Source organism: Dipodomys ordii, unplaced genomic scaffold, assembly GCF_000151885.1.
Source record: "Dipodomys ordii isolate 6190 unplaced genomic scaffold, Dord_2.0 Scaffold63, whole genome shotgun sequence".
NCBI lineage: Eukaryota > Metazoa > Chordata > Mammalia > Rodentia > Heteromyidae > Dipodomys > Dipodomys ordii.
The window spans coordinates 7,622,192-7,642,833 of NW_012267279.1; the positions used below are offsets into that span (position 1 = coordinate 7,622,192).

General features: G+C 39.7%; 1 protein-coding gene across 1 annotated transcript in view; it reads left to right on the plus strand.

Moving 5' to 3' along the window:
- Window positions 1–2,945: 2,945 nt before the first annotated feature.
- Window positions 2,946–20,642, plus strand: part of Plek (pleckstrin) — a 28,663-nt gene continuing 10,966 nt past the window's right edge. Inside the window, exons 1-4 of the mRNA XM_013022506.1 lie at window positions 2,946–3,150; window positions 14,961–15,116; window positions 15,313–15,494; window positions 17,836–17,927. Coding sequence (XP_012877960.1) covers window positions 3,109–3,150; window positions 14,961–15,116; window positions 15,313–15,494; window positions 17,836–17,927 — 472 coding nt within the window. The 5' untranslated portion in view covers window positions 2,946–3,108. The remainder of the gene's footprint in view (window positions 3,151–14,960; window positions 15,117–15,312; window positions 15,495–17,835; window positions 17,928–20,642) is intronic.

Sequence of the window (20,642 nt, forward strand, 5' to 3'; positions counted from 1 at the left end):
CAAATATAACTTTAACTCATGAGGACAGAGAACCAGACAAATGTCATGAGTTGTTCAAAAGAGATGTCAAAGACAAATTTATATGAAGTAAAGGAATTTTGAAACCCACTTATTAAGTGACCCAAAGCTGGCTTTTTCTATGAGAGGTGACGATGGAAGAGGAGAATGAGGTAGAGTCTATTTAACCAAGTTTCTATTCTTGCAATAATTATTTGCATTGCTCCAAGTTATGTACAACTTAGAGTGGTAAAATAACTCCTAGAGCTCAGTGCCACGTGGCTCATGCCTGTACTTGTAGCTACTCAGAAGGCTGAGATCTGAGGATCACAGTTCAAAGCCAGCCCAGGCAGGAAAGTCCAAGAGACTCTTATCTCCACTTAACCACCAAAAAGCTGGAAGTGAGGCTGTGACTCAAGTGGTAGATTTCTACCCTTAATAACAAAAGCTCAAGGATAGTGCCCAAGTCCTGAGTTCAAGCCCCAGGACCAGCACACACACACACACACACACACACATGACTCCTAAACACAAACTCCATAAAAGCTGAGAAATCTAGAAAAGTTTTCTGTAAGAACACACAGGTTTACATTAGACACAGTTATCTTTTGTTGCTTATTCCATTCTTGTAGCTGAACTACAAGAATGGTTCCAGGGTTATTGATTGACTCTGGGAGAATCAAAAGAAAGGAGAGCTAGAGCAGAAAGCCTGAATGCACACATGCAAGGAAGATGCTGGAAGAAGTTCTAATGATCTGTTCTAGGAATGGGATCTGACATTTGCTCCCACTGTCCAGAGTAACATTGATTTATGCAGTTCCCCTATAGACCACTAGGTGATGCTAAGCAGGCATGATGACCTGTGGCCGAAGGGGTGGGAGTGGCAACATGGAATCAATCAGTGGTTCAGTTGAGTCATATATCTGGGAAGTCCCTTCTTTACTTCTGCATCTATTACAGGGAATGCACAGTTAAGCACTCATTAATATGTTTCTCAAAATGAAAATTTCTGAACAGAGACAGAGATGTCATACTGTGGGCATCAAAAACAACCATGTGTTTGTTCTGTGAAGGTTCTTTAAAGCCTTCTGACCATGCTAAGACAGAGGGAGAGAACATTTCAAGTCAGAAGTCAGCTGGCCAATTAAACAAAAGGAGATAACTTTAGCCATTAAATGAGATTTGGAAACCTATGAGCAGGGTTTCCCACAGCCTGTACCTAGCTGACATACTTGTTCAAATGCAGGAACATAAATCATCCCAGCCATTTAAATTTTGTTCCACAGCCATCAAAGACAGATTCTTGAACTTCCTCTTTGACCTTTCTCACAATTTCTAATTAATTTTTGATGCAATGGGGAATAGAAGGCAAGCCATCTATATTTTAATGCAATCTATATTAGGATTAAATGAACTAAAAAATGGAAATATGGTTGGAAAAACAGTGGCCACAGAAGCCTGAGACCTGGTGACTGAAAACTTCTGAGATAATTTCATCTTGGTGCCTCAAGAGTGAGGGCTTGCTTCCTGAGACCCCATAGCTGCTCGTTCCTATCCATCTACAGACCCGAATCTCCTTTTCCTCCAAGTTTGTAAGCCATTCTATTCTTTTTCAATAAATTCCCATTTGCCTTTCTTAGCCAAAGTTGGTTTCTGTTGCTTGCAAGTAAAAAACACTGTATGGTCTCATGAGAAAAGGGAACTAGTCAGTAATCTAGTCCTTTGATTACTTGTAGACTAGATTCTGTAATCTCTTTGAGAAGGATCAGCCCTAGGAGAATTGAGGCTTGCCTCAATTAGATAAGAGTATAGAAACAACAATAGAAATGACTCTTAAAAGTCATTTCTTATGTTTCAGACAATGGTGTAAGCACTAACCTGTATTATCTTCAGAATAATCCTATTGGAAAGTTGTTATCATCCAGAAAGCAGAGCCACACAAGGATTAAGTAATGTTCCCATTTTCACGTGGTCAGAGTAATAGTTCTCAAAGTTTATTCTATAGAATAGTTTAGCTTTACAAAATAGGATTTGTGTCTAGAGCTGCCCAAACTAAGTAGGTGGCTTAAAACAAGAGAAATTTATTGCTGAGAGCTTCAAGGAGTATAAGTGAACAGGACTCCACTCTCTATGTGACTCTAAAGAGAATCCTTGCTGGCCTTTTCCAGCCTCAGAGTTATACTTGTATCCTTAACTTGTAAACTCATAACCACAATGTTGCCTTTGCCATCACACAACTATTTGCTCCCTATGTGTTTCTCCTTTCCTTGTAAGAACAGTCATATTGGATATAGTGCTCATCTGCTTCAGGAGGGCCTCATTTCTACTCTACTGCTAATACTTACCACGATCCTATTTCCAAATCTATCTTATTCAGAGGCACTGGGGAGTTTGGACTTCATTTTTGGAAGACATAATTCAATTTATAACAAATATGTTCATAGAAATTGTTTAATATAATTCTGTGATCAAATAAATTTGATAACCATTGTATGTCTGTCTTTCTGTAGTGCTTAGTTGGTGTGTGTGTGTGTGTGTGTATGTTTCAAATAGAGAGAGAGAAATATATAAGAAGAGTCTCCAAGCCCAAATTACAATACACAGTTTATGAAGCATGTTTGATCACAAAGATTTCTTTTTCTAGGCCAACTGCATCATTTATGTTCGGTGGAAGGCAGATCTGAGCCACCAGTGCCTGAATTTTGGCATTTTCTTAAGCATTTTTGGGATGTCAAAGATAACTTCTAAACAGGACTGTTTCCTTCAATAAAAGCTTGTTTAACTTTCCTTTCTTTTTATCATTTTTTTCTGTCTAGAAGGCTTTTATTCATGGTAATAAAAATTTACCTTAGGTAAATGTTCAACCACGGTACTTTCAATGTCTCTAGCATTAGTAAAGTTTGGACTGTTTGGTTCTACAGTTCCTTATTCTGATCGTTGGCCTCAGTGAGGGGAAGAGGATGTGATCATGCGATCTCCAGCAGAAGGGAAATTATGAAAGAGATCTCACCATGAAAAGGGCAGCCCACAACCACTTGGCTCCCAGAAGAGGCTGAGCTTCTGAGAGGACGTGTCAGAGCAAGTATTTGTTTCTCCATCCATCCATCCAGCATGGAACCAAAGCGGATCAGGGAGGGCTACCTTGTGAAGAAGGTCAGTTTGGATGAGAGCTATTAGGTAGAGTGTTGCAGCATGTGGAATGCTGAGGTTGGGCAAATTACTGTAATGTGGGGTAGGCTTCAACACAGCTTGATCTGTGGGTCTGAGAATTCCAGACTGCAGAGTCTGGAGGGTGGTGAACCAGAGTACACTCACAAATGTGCTCAAACTCTACTGTGACAGAGATTACTTAGAGACACCCTTCATATGTTTATTTAAATTGTACTCCCCTGTGGATTTTTACTTTGGAAAGGGTGATTAAAATGTGATGATAAATAATATAGTAAATGTAGCTTATTTCTTGGGCTATCTCCTTTCTTCTTTTTGCTTTCCTTTTTTTTTTGGTTTAATTGGACTGAAATCTCTTTTTTTTCATGTTCAGTAAACATTTTATTTTTTTGCAATGTTGGTGATTAAACCCAGGACTTTATACATGTTAGACAAACCTGTTACCACTGAGCCACATCCTCAGCACTTTAAATGTTTTAAACTTGTCACTGTATGAATTCATGGATATAGAACACCCTGATATGGAAAGCCACCCTTATATTGCTGATGGATATAGACACATGTATTAAAAATTACGAAGAATTGTGTAGAGAAGATAATTTCTCCAAATGGAGAATGGTGATTACTCATGGAGAAGCTGAGAGAAAGGAGTATGATAGGAATACAGTAGCATCTGCAACTATATATGTCATGTTTTGTTTCATAAGTAGAGTGGTAGACATACAGTTTACGAAATAAAGTATTATCTATATTTTATCTAAATGTATCATTTAAATACATTTAAATATCTTATTTAAATATGATCATTCTTTTCTTTGAAAACATTTTCATTGTTATTATAAAGGTGAAGTACAGAGGAGTAGCAGTTATATAAGTCAGGTAATAAGTACATTTCTTTTTGGACAATGTCACTCCTGCCTTTGCTCTCTCTCAGTTTTCCCCTCCTATTTCACTTACAAGTCATATAGTTCATTTTCAACATAGTGTCTAGTGAGTATTACTGCTGCATTTGTTCACCCTGTGTCCCTCCATTTCTGTGATTGCTCTTACCCTCTCAAAGACAGACAAGACAAAAAGAAAAACAAAAACAAAAACAGCAACAAAAATCTTCTTATTTCCATATCCTGGGGTTCATTTCCATATATATTATTTTGTATGATCAGATGCACATAAGCACTGTGCCTTTGTGTTCCTCTCCGAACAATATTCTCCTTTGGTCTAACTGTGTGTGAATGCCTAGAGTTGAAATCTTTTTTACTCACAACTCTTAGTGAATTTGTATAACAGACCACTAAGTGGCAGAGGTACCATTTACAGAGTGGGAAATAAGGATCCATGTATCCTCAAAAATGGTTAGTCTCATGGATGTGGTGTCAGGATGATTGAATTGTGTGAATGCTGGTCTCTGCTGATGCTGGGTGTGTTGAGTGGGTGTGAAACAACTCAGCCCAGTAAGTTTACACGTAGGGTGTGTTGGCTTCCTGTGGCCAACCCTTATATTCACAAGCACACTCATACCAAGCCAAGAGAATCTAGCCTTTACAAGTCAACAGACTCAAGGTCATTCTTTCCCATGCCTAGCTTTTAAATTGAATAAACAGCGAATGTGCCTCTGTATTAGGCCACCTCTCTGTTTCCCATGTTGGTCTCACATGTTCTATTTTTAAAGGGCTTGCACATTGCTACCTGAATCCACTTTTATTTCAGGCTGGTAAAGACCTGGATCATCTAGCCTAACTTCCCCATTGTCACAAAAGGAGCCCAAGTCTCTAGATCACACGGCTGTGGCAGAGTTTGGGGTCAGAAACATGCTCTCTGATTTCTCTATTGTACTTTGTTCAGTACCCCAGGATTATCCTAAAGCCAGCTTAGTCTAAGTTAGTGTCTGTAATATACACAATGTGGTAAAAGTTATGAGTTGGTGTTGAGGATAAACGTGCTTCATCAGGTTCTCTCTGTCTAGCTGTACTTTTATGAAAGATCCCTTGGGAAAGACCAGGTATGCACTTGAAGGTTAAGGGAGGAGGAGGAGCCTAAGAAAACAAGAGAAGGGAGATATTGTCTTCACTTTGTTTAATACAATAAAAAATCTTGCAATGAAAATCGCTTTTATGAAGCTTGTATGCTCACACTTAAACTTTCCTAAATTACAAGAGTGCACATGTTTTCGTCAAGTGCACATTTTTTCATCTTCCAACAAGTGAGTCTGTTTCATTAGATATTAGAGATCAGGAGTTTGAAGTGTGTGGGTTCCAATGAATAGTTTTAATTAATAGAAGTCATTATTCAGAGTATATCCTGTAATTCCAATCTAAAAAATGTGCCTGTGAAACAACTGAAATTTTATGTCATTTTCAAATTTTCTTCCACAATTCTTATATTTATAATTTCCATCTTCTACATTTTTGTTTTTCATTTTTTCCCCTCTGTGATCACTTGTTCTCTGTTGTCTATGTTAAGAACTCTAATTGGCATTTTCACTGTGTTAATTTTTTTTGTATTTTCAGAATCAAACCCAGGGTCATATATATGGTAGGAAAGTGCTGTACCTCTCAATTCTACCCCTCAGCCCTCTAATTTGACACCTTCAAGAAATGCCTGGTTCAAAACTATACCCTTTGTCAGCTGCAGAACTAAACCTGAATCTAGAATTTTCCAACTAGGTGTGAAGTTCATATATATGTATAATAGCATTTTTTATATTTTTAAAATATTTTAATGACTTTTTTCTTTATGTAGTACTGAGAAATCGAACTTAAGGCCTCCTACAAGCTAGGCAAGCACTCTACCACTAAACCACATTCCCAGCCAGGTGTAAAGGTCTTAACTCTGGATGTTAGATTCCTTTCAAGCTGTCTACGTCAAACCTAGCACACAGTAGGTGTTACATAAGTGACAACGGCTATCCATGTTGGCAGGAATAATGAATTATGTCCTAAGTACTAATGGGCATAGATACTGTTTCCTCGATTGGTTGTCAAGTTAGTCAGGAAGAAAGAACCATGGGTTTTCTGGTTATTAGATTAAAGCATGGCAAGCAATAACACTGAGTTTCCCTCCATTCAGCATTTACTCTTATGTATTTTAAGAGTGGGAACAAAGGACAACTTTGCTTTCTATGTCTTTTATCCTGGGGTTTGAACTCAGGGCCTGGGGCAAAGTCCCTGAGATTTCTCTGTTCAAGGCTAGTACTCTACCACTTGAGTCCCAGCCCCACTTCTGGACCTTTTTGAGCAGTTTATTGGCAATGAGAGTTTCGTGGGCTTTCCTGCCTGAGCTAGCTTCCAACTGCAATCTTTAGATTGCAGGATCCTGGGTAGCTGGGATTATAGGTGTGAGCCACTGGTGCTTGGCTCTATGGCTTTCTAAAAAATGGAAGCCTTTATTGGAGATATGATGTTTTGGGTGGGAAAAGTCTAACATTAAGGGATGGGAAGGGGAAACAAAGGAGGAGGCAACAATGTTTTTTCTTGGGGGGGTCTGGTCGTGGGGCCTGAACTCTGGGCCTGGGTGCTGTCCCTCAGCTCTTCAGCTCAAAGCTAGCACTCTACCACTTGAGCCACAGTGCCACTTCTGGCTTTTTTCTTTTTGCTTATGTGGTGCTGAGGAATCTAACCCAGGGCCTCATGCATGCAAGGCAAGCGCTCTACCACTGAGCCACCTTCCCAGCCCTGTACTCATTATCTTGTCTATGTAATTGTAACCCCTCTGTATGGTATTTTCACAATAAAAAAAGTCTAAGATTGAAAAATGCTGGTGCAGGGATTTTGTCAAGTCAGAAGCCTTGGAGCTGACAGTGGCATTAACTATACAAAGCTTTAGCTTTGCTTCTTGGGGAGGCGGCAGAGTTAACTGTCCACATTATATACTTCAAGTTTCCTCTTTTGCCTCCTGACTAAGATCTTTAAATAAAGATCATGGTTAACATGGGGAGGAAAAATGTGATTCTGCCATTTTCCAATGTTATCATCCTACAATTTGCTCATATCTTGAGTCAGAGCCTTGTCACCTTGATTTTTAAGTGCATTTAGAGCCCACCAACTGTGACCCCAATGAATCACCCTGTGTGACTCCCATAATACTGATGAGAAAACTGAGGCCCAGAGAGAATGAGTGACTAGCTCACTATCCAAGAGCTGGTGAGATGTCAACTTGGGGCTTAAAATCTCACAAAACACATGTTTACCCAAGCTGGCAAAGGTGTGTGTGTGTGTGTGTGTGTGTGTGTGTGTGTGTGTGTGTGTGTGTGTGTGTGTGTGAAGGACTCACTGTGACCAAAGCAGGTCCAGGACAAGTTATATTGTGCAAAATTTCTCTGTAATTATGGATTTCTTTTCTAAGCAATAAACACTGTGGATGTTCTTAAATATATACTACGGAGTTGAAAATGTTTATAAATCAATCCTTTAAAAAGAGAGAGAGAGAAGAGAATGAATGTATTAAGTAACCTAGACTACTGTAAGTGACATCCCCCAATTCCTGGAGGTTTATGGAGCAAACTGCTTTTTTTTTTTTTTTTAAATAACCCACTCAGTAATCTAGGTATGGCAGGCCTGACCACAAGTGTGGCTATGTATATCCTGTGAGACTGGGGAAAAAAAGCACAGACATGAGGATTATGGGAAGAGAAGGGTAAGGAGGAAAACAGAAAACCAAAAGCTGTAGTAGAGGGTAGAAGTCTGGTACAAAAGCGAGAGGTGAAGAATTGGAAGCCAAGAATTCTTTCTTTCTTTCTTTGTTCCTTTCTTCGAGGCTGAAGCTTTGTTTATTTTTTTTACTTTAATTTAAACATGACTTTGTTTGAAAAACAGAAGCATGCATGCTGATGTCATGCTTATAAAGACAAACAAAGATATAATTTAGTTGGAAATCAACAACAATAATACAAGCAATAGCTCCAATGATATGTGAAAGAGTTTACAGGTGGGCATAGAGCATAGGGTTTTAATTTTAGAGAATAGTTAATTCAACTCAAGAGCAATACATGTTAAGGAGACAGAAATTCTTTCTTACAGATATGATGTCTTCTGAGCAGGATAAACCAATCTATAGCAATTTCTGTCCATCAGTTTCACAGCTAAAACTTGTGGTGTCTACTCTGCAGCAGAGACAGTGCTAAATGTTCAATACATTCATGCATTTATGGAACATCTTGAGAATGTTTCTACGAAATGGACACAGCTATTATTCTTTCTCTACAAATAAGGAAAAGGAGGTACAGAGAGGTGAGGATTTTGTTCCAGCTCCCTGAGAGCAAAGGTGGCACAGTGAATCCAGAACCAGGAAAGTATAGCACCAGCATCACAGGACGGACTTAATTACCCTCCAGATGGTCCTCCTGGGCTCCAATTGCAGTGATTTTTTTTGGGTCCGGTCGTGGGGCCTGAACTCTGGGCCTGGGCACTGTCCCTCAGCTCTTCAGCTCAAGGCTAGCGCTCTACCACTTGAGCCATAGCTTCACTTTTCTTTTTGCTTATGTGGTACTGAGGAATCAAACCCAGGGCCTTGAGCATGCAAGGCAAGCGCTCTACCACTGAGCCACCTTCCCAGCCCCTGCAGTGATTTTTTTTCAAAGCACTCTTTGTTGTTATAGGTGGGACCTAGGAGACACTCCAGCCAGGATAATTCCAGTGTTACAGTCAAAGCTGGAATCTTACCTGTCTGTATGGCGTGTGTTTTTTTTTTTTTTGAGTTCCAACTACAATCTAGACACTGTGTTAAGCCCTTTAAGTGTATCACCTCCTTTAATCTTTACAATGGAAATAGGTAGTTTATTACCTTGTATGGTTACTAAGACTAATGTCTGAAAAATTGAGTAACTTCCTTCAGTCACAGAGCCCAGAAAAAGCAAAATTGAAATAGTGCTTAAATAAAAAAAACCTCCAGAAATCATGCTATTAATCATTCCATGCTATTTTGCTGATGATGAGGCAGTATTATAGTTTGAACTCAGCATGGTGTGCTTTTTACATGAGGGCTATACTGCTGAGCTACACCTCCAGCCCTGTTTCTTTGCTTGTTATTTTTGAAATAGGGTCTACATCTTGCCTCAGTACATCCCTGGACCATGATTTTTCCATTTTAGGCTTCCTGCCATAGCTGGAATGACAAACATGCACCACCATGCCCAGCTTCTGCCATCAAGATGGAGTATTTAGACTTATTTTGCTTGGCCTGACCTGAAACTGTGATCTTCTCAATCTCAGCTGTTCATGTAGCTAGGATTACAGGTGTGAGCACTGGCTCCCAGCTCTGTGTTGCTAATTGAGACATTGTCCAGCCTAGAAGAGTTTGTTTCTATAAAACATATGCTAGCTACTGACTAGACTAGTTACTTTGCCTTCAAAGAGTTTATATAACACAAAATGATCATTTGATTGTGATGTCATACATGTAGAAAACTAAACGGTATAATTCTTGATGCAGTAGAAGGGCTTAATTTAAGGCCGCATCAACTTAGAATGGCATGTCTCACAGGCATGGGAAAGTGAGTAGTAAGTAGTAACTTACAGTTCTCCTTTAACGATCACAACATAATTTTCCTTTGAATTTCAGTACACATTTGAAAAGAGAAGTTTAAGGTAAAGGGGAAGTTGAAAGAAGTTATGAACATAGGGGGAATATAGCACATGAAAGAGTTTCTTTATTTTTCTTTTTCTTTTTTTTTTTTTTTGGTCAGTCATTGGGCTTGAACTCCAGACCTGGGTGCTGTCCCTGAGCTCTTCAGCTCAAGGCTAGCACTCTACCACTTGAGTCATAGTGCCACTTTTGACCTTTTCTGTTTATATGGTGCTGAGGAATCAAACCCAGGGCCTCATGCATGCGAAGTAAGCACTCTACCACTGAGCCACCTTCCCAGCTCCAAGAATTTCTTATTTGAGTTCCATCTCCCAAATTTATCATTATCAAAGTGCAGGCCCAATATATTATTTTGGATAATGGTTATTTGACCTACATCTATCTGTTGATCCATTTATGGGTATGTAATCTCCATTAAAGTGAAGTAGATAGCTAAATGGTTGTAAAGAAATTGATCTATATTCTAGAATTACTCAAAATTATCCAAGAGCTGAAGATGGTGTCTGAGAGGAAGGAAGTAGCATGAACCAGGAATCAAGAGACCTAGATTCTGGTTCTAGTTTTTCATGGATTGGCTGATTTAGGTCACATACCTATTTGGAACTCTGTGTGTGTGTGCGCGCGCGCATGTGTGTGTGTGTGTGTGTGTGTGAGAGAGAGAGAGAGAGAGAGAGACAGAGATGGAGAGAGACAGAGAGAGACAGAGAGACACAGAGAGACAGAGAGACACAGAGAGACAGAGGGACAGAGAGAGACAGAGAGAGAAAGTTAGCTAGTTAGTTAATTTTGGGGCTTGAACTCTGGACCTGGTACAGTTCTTGAGTAGTTTTGCTCAAGGCTAAAGTTCTAACACTTGAGTCACAGCTTTACTTCAGGTGTTTTGGTGTTTACTTGGAAAAAGAATCTCACAGACTTTCCTACTGGGCTAGCTTTGAACCGTGATTCTCAGATCTCAGCCTCCTGAGCAGCTGGTATTATAAATATGAGCCACAGGCACCCAGCTTAAAAACCTATATAGTGGAAGTGTTGAGGAAGATCTTAAATTCCTCTCCAACTCGAACATTTTATGTACACTTCTAGGTTTACTTTTGAGTAAATACCAAGAAGGTGAAGCCAGAAAAGAAAATACATAGTCATGGCCTAGAAGAGGTGTCTACAAATTTCCAGAGTGAAAATTGGTGGCTGACACAGTTTTTGAGGGGACAGAGAATTCTACCACCTAACTTGACTCACTATGGCCAAGTCTGAAAGAAAGTTCAGGAATATATATATATATATATATATATATATATATATATATATTTGTGAAAATACCATACAGAGGGGTTACATGAGCAAGGTAATGAGTACATTTCTTATCAAGCATTGTTGCCTCCTCCTTTATTTCTCCTTACCAGAGTGGTGAGAAAGCTCTTCATAATAACCCTGAATCTCCAGTGACACATCCTGTGAAGTTAGCTGGCAGTCCCTAAGGCTACAATTGAAGAAGAACACAGATTCATTTAGACAGGTAGCTCTGGGTCTGGAAGGCTCTAACTGGGCTGCAGTACATTCTGACTTGTGCCAATTTATCCTCATTAGAAGGCCAAGTACCCCGAGGAACTGTAGAAGGTATTAATCTTGACAAGTCTATGGTTATATATAAAATCTTAGGTTTGAGAGGGATTTGGTCATCATCTAGTCAATTTCTATTCCTGTATCTCTGTACGTACATTTTTCTTATTTCCAGTTAATTATTTATTAAACCAAATTTGTCTGTACAATGTATTTCTTTAAAATTTACATCCTAAAATTTTAATATGTAATAGTGCCATATAGTGCAAATATTTTTATTTTCATAATTATTAAAAAAGTCAAACAGAAAATGGGAAGACTAGTACTGTTAATCATGTAATCTTTACCTAGTTTCATTTTTGGTAATAATGGACACATTCTACTCTCTCTCTGTTTCTCTCTGTCTCTCTCTGTCCCTGTCTGTCTCTGTCTCTGTCTCTGCCTCTCTCTCTTTTTCTCTCTTTGAATAAACAATCACTTATTTTGTACGGAGACATTCCTAAGTACTTCTCATATGCCTTCTAAGAACAAGGACAATTGCCTATATAATTGCGATGCCATGATCATACCCAAGAAATGTAACACACAATGATATTATCTAATGTGTCTTTTACATCCAAATAACCCCAGGTAACTTAATTATGTCTTCATAGTTATTTTTCAAAAGTCTCTGATTAGCTGGGCATGGTGGTATCTCTCTCTCTCTCTATCTAGATATCTAGATTTTTATCTATACATCTATATATGTCTCTATAAATCTATCTATATATACCTATATATCTAGATATATCTATACCTATATATCTATACCTAGATATATATACCTATATATATATCTAGGTATATGTATATCTATATATACCTATATATCTAGATATATCTATATATATATATATATATATATATATATATAGGTATATATCTAGGTAGATATATATATATACCCCTATATATATATAGGTATATCTATCTATAGATATCTAGATATCTATAGATATCTATATTATATCTATATCTAGATATCTATAGATATCTAGATATCTATAGATATCTATATTATATCTATATCTAGATATCTATAGATACAACCTATAGATATCTATAGATATCTAGATATAGATATAATCCATAGATATCTATATATCTCCCAGAGGCTGAGCAGGAAGAATTACATACTGAATTCTAGGCTAGCAAGACTCTATCTCAAAACAAACAGGTAAAAAATAAATACAAAGTAAAACAAAGTATCTACTAGTAAAGGACCATATGTGGCATGGCTGAAAGAGAGCAATAACTAAGATGGAATTCTCATTAATAGAGGTAACTTGAAGGGTGATATTATTATGATCATTGTGTCTTATGTCCATGGAGTTCATGATCAACATTGGGGTCTGAACTCAGAGCCTTGGGCTGGGTCCTCAGCTGGTCTACCATTACAACCACACCACAGCCCTTCTTGCTTTAGTTATTTTTCAAATAGAGTCTTGCACTTATGACTGAGCTGGCTGGAGTGATCTTATGTATGTTTCCATAGCTGGAATGACAGGCATGCACATGACCTATATCATAATTTTTACATCTGTACACATCATGTCTACTACACAGAGATCAAGGTAGAGGCATTGAGCTGAGTGCTTGCAGTTCATGGCTGGAATGCTAGCTACTTAGGAGGCTGAGACCTGACTGAAGTTTGAAGCCAGACTGGGTACCAAGGTCTGTAAGATTTCATCTCCATTTAGAGGCCTGATTCAACTGACAGAGCACCAGTTGGGAATAACAAAGCTGAGTGAGAATGTGAGGCCATGAGTTCAAGCGCACACACACACACACACACACACACACACACACACACACACACACACACACAAATGATAGAACCAGTATGATTCTGTTTTCCTGCCTACTCTATACACCTATGCTAGGCAATCATTATTATACTTCTGATATGACCAATTCTGCGTTTCCTTAAACTTCTTATGCATGAAATTACATTCCAACTACCTAAAATTTTGTTTTGCTCAATATGACATCTATGAATTGTGTCTGTAATATTGCAACTACCAATGTTCAGTTTTAAACTACGAGCTGTGTTCTGGTGTGAATTTACTATATTTGCATTGTACATTGCATTATGCAATTTATCGACCCATTCTCTTGTTATAGGCATTTGAGGTATTTTCCATTTTGGCTAGTATGGATAAGGACGCTATTAATATAGTTTTGCTATAACCCCTTTGGCAAAGCGCATAGTTTCTCTAAGATGTGTGCCCAATTGTGGACTTGCTGGTACAGGGCATGCCTGTGTTTAGCTTTAGAATAGACTCACACTTTTCCAAGTAAGGAAAGTTTTTTATCCTTGCCTTCCACTTATAGGAGTTTCTGCTATTCTTACCTTGTTGCCATGTCTTGCTCTTCTTAAGCTTTCTAAATGTTTGATAATCTAGTTGTTATACTCTAGCTAGACTTGAACTTGTGTCCCATTATTTTCAACATAATGAAGTTGAACACTTTTTAATGGGATTTTTGAAGATATTCTTTAATGACATGCCTTTTCAAATACTTTGTGTGCAGTTTAAATTTGATCTGTTTTATACTTTTTGATTCACAGGAGCTCTTTATGTTCTGGATGCAAATCTCTCTCAGATGTAAAATAGAAAACAATTTGCTTAAAATTATTCTATGTGTTCACATTGTCTGACCTTGTACAATTTTTTGAAAAGGAAAAATAATTTATTGTTGGTCTGGATTAAGTGTCTTCCCAGACAGCAAAAGGTAGTGTGTTTTAGAAAAAAACAAAGAATTATTTTGGGACCTAGAACAAAGGAAATGTTTGGACAAGTGAAATGATTGTCTATAAATATTTATCCTCTTTTACATAGTCTTCCTTTTGGGTAGCTGGGCCTTACATAGAGGGCCTTTGTGTTTTGAGATAAGCCAGCAGGATCTGCTGGGGACTGGATGATAATTCAATTTTGTGGTAGTCATGACAGGATAGCAACATAGACCAAAGAATAGAAGCCAAGAACCTTAAACGTTTCCTATTTCAGAGTCCTAGAACTTTTAAGTCTATTAAGAATTGTTACTTTATTGCAATGGGGCAGTTGACATTAACCCACAAAAAAGCTTTTTAATGACTTCCCCAGGGGTGGACTGAAGTGGTTATAGAGGGGTTTGGGAGTGACTTTCCTAGATCTTAGTAGCACCCCCCACACCAGGCTATTGCCTGAGTTTCTTCTTGACATCCATATTCAGCTGAAATCTGACTGGATCAAGGGATAGAAGCCACACGACATGCACCCCCACTACCATTTTCTCCATGCCCATGGTTGAGATGGCTGTTGGATGGGTGAGTGCAGTTTGGGAAGTCTTCACCCATGAGGGGGGTTAAGCTGAGTGAGCCTGTAGGGTGGAGAGAGGTCAGTCAAGAGAGAAAGTTGGAAATATTAGAGACTGGGAGCCAGCTGAACAAAGGCCTTGGAGTTGGGAGTAGAATTGTATCCCCCAAAGCCATTAATATGAGTGATTTTATGCTGCACTGACGGAGAAGATGTTACAAAACATTTAAAAAAGATAACTCTAAGAAAATATGCCATCTGTTCTGTTAGAATATATGGTTGGCGAATAGCCTTCTGCATCTCAGCACTGCCTTCTTGTCATTACAGGGGAGCATGTTTAACACCTGGAAACCCATGTGGGTTGTACTATTAGAAGATGGGATTGAATTTTATAAAAAGAAAAGTGACAACAGCCCCAAAGGAATGATCCCCCTGAAAGGAAGTGCTCTGACTAGTCCCTGTCTTGACTTTGGCAAAAGGATGGTGAGTTGACATATTAGCTGCAGTGAACCAACCTTGTGTCCTTTGCTATCCTGCAGGTGAGCCATGCTCTCACGATCAGCCTTTCCTTGCGTTTGGGTGGCTGTTTGCTAGAATGGATTTGGACCAATTACTCTACTTCATGAAAGGCCTCCGCCCTTGAAAGGTCATTTCTAATAGGACATATTTCCATTTCCAGTTTGTGTTTAAGATCACTACGACCAAGCAGCAGGACCACTTCTTCCAGGCAGCCTTCCTGGAGGAGAGAGATGCTTGGGTGCGGGACATCAAGAAGGCCATTAAATGCATTGAAGGGGGCCAGAAGTTTGCAAGGAAATCCACAAGGAGGTCCATTCGTCTGCCAGAAACCATTGACTTAGGGTGATTTTTTTTTTGTGTGTGTGTGTTTGCTTCTAGCTACTTCTTCCTTCCCCCTCTCTCTTTCTCTCTCTCTTCCCTCTCCAAGGTTTACCTTGGCCACCTCTGAAGTTTGTACCCAGCTAGAGGGAGCTGGCACATGGAGGACTGAGATGTTTGAAAAAGGCCTAGGAGCTGAGTAGAGAAGCTACTACAGTATTAATTCCCTCATATTGCGGGAGAGAGAGAGAGAGAGAGAGAGAGAGAGAGAGAGAGAGAGGGAGAGAGAGGGAGGGAGGGAGAGGCAGAGAAGATATATAGAGAGATATAGAGAGAGAGAGGAAGAGAGAGAGGACTCTTCTTTTTGTTTATGAAGTAGATATAATAGTTTTTTTTTTGTCAGTCCTGGGACTTGAACTCTAGGCCTGGGTATTGTTCCTGGGCTCCTTTTGCTCAAGGCTAGCGCTCTATCACTTGAACCATAGCGCCACTTCTAGCTTTTCCTGTAATTAATTGGAGATAAGAGTCTCATGGACTTCCTGCCCAGGCTGGATTTGAACTGAGATCCTGATATCTCAGCTTCCTGAGTAGCTAGGGTTATAGGCATGAACTACTGGCACCCATCTTAGAAGTTAGTTTTGAAACAGTTTTAGGATCTCTAGGTAGCAAGGAGAATGTAGGGGCTATGTGTTTACACAGGCAAGGTTTTAAGTTCAAATTCACTCGCAAGTTCAGGATCACTCATAAGAATGGCTAGCCCGGTGGACAACCATTCTAGATGGAAGCCATTTGTTCCCTGACCTAGTGAATGACCTCTGATACTGCCTCTGTTGGAACTATAGGGATCATCTATCGCCTAAAAGTAATCAGAGGCCATGAAATTCAGCCCCTGACTGGAGGTGGGAGTAAGGTTCCTTCCTGTATATTCATCTCTTTTCTTGTCACAGGCTGCTTTCTCCAGGAAATCTCTTTCTCCCTGATGATTTTGCTTTTATGTTAAATGTACCCTGAAACAGAAACCCCATTGAGAAGAATGCCATGAGAGGGAATAGAGATACACCTTCTGTACACAGGACTGGGTGTGATTTAAGAAGGCAGTTTGTGAGTGAGAATACAGCTTCCCTCACTACAGATGTTTTCGAGAAAGACCCTAGAGGAGATAGCTAGTCCAGCTCCAGCTGCTAGATGAGGCCATCAAAGGAGCTCATTCCTGGTCAGGGCTGTCACACCTAAGTGGGAAGGATGCTCAAACTACATAGAACCAAAGGATTTATGAAAATGGTCTTCTGTTTTGTTGCTTGGAATGCTCAGATAGGCTACTTTTGGCTTACTAGTCCCAGGATAAAAACAAGAACTCCTGGGGCTGGGAAGGTGGCTCAGTGGTAGAGCGCTTGCCTTGCATGCATGAGGCCCTGGGTTCGATTCCTCAGCACCACATAAGCAGAAAAAAAAAGCCAGAAGTGGTGCTGTGGCTCAAGTGGTAGAGCGCTAGTCTTGAGCAGAAGAGCTGAGGGACAACGCCCAGGCTCAGAGTTCAGGCCCCATGACCGGATCCCCTCTCAAAAAACCCCCCCCAAGAACTCCTCAGTATTGTTTGCCTTATCTCATCCTTTTTTTAGATAAGTGATGGGAAGATGTTAACTTTCTAGGAGGCCATGTCTACAACAGATGCTCTCCGAAAAAAATTAAAAGAATGGGGGAACGCAATGGCCTTCCAATAACGTAATAAGTACCTAGGATATGTATAGGATAATCAATGGATAATTTTGGCTTGCAGTTTTGAAAGCTTCAATCTGTGGTCTGTTGCATCCATTGTTTTTAGGTCTCTGGTGATTATGGTGGGGTAGCATATCCTGATATGGTGTTGCAAAACTGTCCACATCATCATTGAGACAGGAGAGAGGGGAAAAAGAACATACCTCCAATGACCAAAAGAACTCCCACTAGGCTCCACCTTTTAGTTTCTACCATCTTCCAATAAATCTCAAGTCTTAGCTTGACACTAAGTCTTTAGGGGGCATTCCTGATCCAGACTGTAGCAGGTACCTTAAACATCTTGATTGTTCTTGGAGAATTGACCTTAACTGAGGGTGGCTCTCCAATTCAGGCACTAGAAATTCAATCAACAAAGAGCTAAATGAGTCTAAGGCATACTAAGTACCTTCCTACTACATTTTACTGAATGTACAGCATTGTGCAAATGAAAGTACCACTGATAGACTGGCAGAGATTAAGTTCAGAGGCCAGCAAGAAGCGAAGAAACAAAGTTTGTTCTCAGGGCAACTCTCCAAGGTAGCAACTGGCAGGGAGACCTCGCCATTCTGGAATGCTTCCCATTTATCCATCTGTTTTTATCTCTGTGCAGTGCCTTGTATTTGTCCATGAAAGACACTGAAAAGGGAGTAAAAGAACTGAATCTGGAGAAGGACAAGAAGATATTTAATCACTGCTTCACAGGTAGGAGAATTTGCTTTCCTGAAAGGGGCAACAGGGGAAGGATTATAATTTTTATTGTGATTGATTACATAAATTTCACAATTTTCACAGTATTGTGAAATAGTAATAGTTAAAGTCACAAACACATTCTAACCTCCATGAGGCAAGTTGTCATTACTGTGGTCTATAAAATTTGAGAATTCTTTTTTTTTTTTTGGGTCCGGTCGTGGGGCCTGAACTCTGGGCCTGGGCGCTGTCCCTCAGCTCTTCAGCTCAAGGCTAACGCTCTACCACTTGAGCCACAGCGCCACTTCCGGCTTTTTTCTGTTTGCTTATGTGGTGCTGAGGAATCGAACCCAGGGTCTTGAGCATGCAAGGCAAGTGCTCTACCACTGAGCCACCTTCCCAGCCCAAAATTTGAGAATTCTATGAGCTTTGACAATACAACTATTTCTTCCTCATAGAGTAGTATGTACATTTCTTGCCTTTTGCTTAGTGTTAGCTGTTCCCTGGAAAAAAAGATTTCTTTAAGAATGTTTTAGAAAAAAAAAGAATGTTTTAGATGAGAGAGAGACAGAGTGAGAGAGAGAGAGACTAATTTGGGGCTATGAGAGTTTGTCCAGCTGGGCACTGTGGTTTCTAGCTACTCAGGAGACTGAGATCACAGTTTGAAGGCAGTGCATGTAGGAAAAGACTGTGAGACCAGCAAAACAAACAAACAAACAAACAAAACAGTGCCTCCTCCCACAAGTTTTCCTAATGGCCAAAATAATGGCTGCCATTAACTTATCTTCATAGAGAAAGAAAGTGGGAAAATACCAGCACAATCATGTTCATTGCAGCATTATTTAACATAGCTAAGGATGGAACCAACCCAGATGTCCCTCGGTAGATGAATGGATCAAGAAGATGTGGTCTATATACACAATGGAGTTCTATGCTTCCATTAGAAAGAATGGCATTGCCCCATTTGTAAAGAAATGGAAAAACCTGAAAAGTTATATTAAGTGAAATAAGCCAGGTCCAAAGAAATATAGGTTTTATGGTTTCCCTCATTTGTAATAACTAGAATATGTCTATGTTATTCTTAGCAGGGGATCACAATAGCCCAATCGCTAAGTGCATAGGACCATATATAATGAAGCGTATCAAAATGAACTGCAAGAATTGGAAACAAGAGATTCTTATTATGTCCTGTATGCAGTTTTTTTCTAGCTTTTCTTTCTGTGTTAGTTTTCTGTAGCATTTGTTTTGTATCTAAGCTTATCTGATCTGTGGAAGGGAAAGGGGATCATAGACCAGAAGGACAAAGGATAAACTAATGCAGCCATTATGCTCACTAAACACTATGTTGGAAATAAACTTTAAGGAGTGGGGAGTGGGGAGTGGGAGAAGGTGAGGGAGAGGGTAGCCGTGTTGAAACAGAAATGTTCTCATTGCAGTACATAAGTCTGTACTCTAACCCCCATTCATCACTTTTACAATAATCTTTTTTAATAGGTAATGGGCAAAAACTTTTCATTTCTAGGATTCATAGGAGTCTCACATACCAAAAGCTCAAAGGTGACATAACCAAGTGCTCTTGCTTGAGTGATTGTCTGTCATTGGCTGCTATTTATTTATAAATTTACTATTTGTGGTGGTGGTACTAGAGTTTAAACTCAGGGTCTCACATTTGCTAGGCTAACACTGCCATCTGAGCCATGGTGCCAACCCCTTTATTTTGCTTCTACTATATTCTAGGTAGAATCTCCCTTTGTGAGAGGTCTCTTATTTCTGCCTCCTGCCTGCTCTGTTTGTCCTTTTGTCTTTTTTTTTCTAGTCATGGGGCTTGAACTCAGGGCTGGGCCCTGTCCATGAGCTTTATTGCTCAAGGCTAGTGCTCTACCACTTTGAGCCACAGCTCTACTTCTGGTTTTCAGGTGGTTAGTTGGAGATAAGAGTCTCATGGACTTTCCTGCCTTGGCTGGCTTAAAACCATGATCCTCAGATCTTAGTCTCCCAGTAGCTAGGAGTACCAGCATGAGCCACCAGCACCTGGCTCTGCTTGTCCTTGAATGTCATACTATTTACCCAAGCTTGCCTTAAACCCAGTACCACTATCTCTGCCTCCCAAGTAGCTGGGAACACAGGTATGAGCCAGTGTGCTCTGCCCCTATTAGCTACATTTGTAAAGAAATCACTGTAATAAGTACAGAGTTTTCTTTTGGCCTGCTAATGATCAAACTGCTGGATTTATTACATTTTATTCCTTTTGCTAGTCTTATTTTGAGGCAAGATATTGATTAAAGGACCAGGAAAAGAGGTGATGACAAATACAAGTACTGTCATTACACTTAAATTTAGGACACATAGACTATCATGTTACTTGCTACTTAAAAGCTGGCAATGACTCCTGGTTGCCAGACTTCTTAATGCACCATCAAAGCTCAGCCCAGGGACTTGGATCTTCCTCCTCTGGTCTCCTCCCCCATCTCCCTAGGGCTGCCGCCGCCTATGGGCATCTGTTCCCTTGACTACTATCGTGTTTGTGCCCAATCTTTGCATCCCCTGTCTTTCCTAGGTTTGTAAATATCCATTCATCTTTTAGGCTCCAGGCCATCCCTTCCTTTATGAACCTTTTCCTGACAGGGTAGAGGTATGACAGAGTCCTACTCTACCCACTCTCCCTTTTCAAACTTCAAATTTAACCCAGTAGTTTCACCCAGCATGGATTTGTTGCAGAATGCCTGTTGT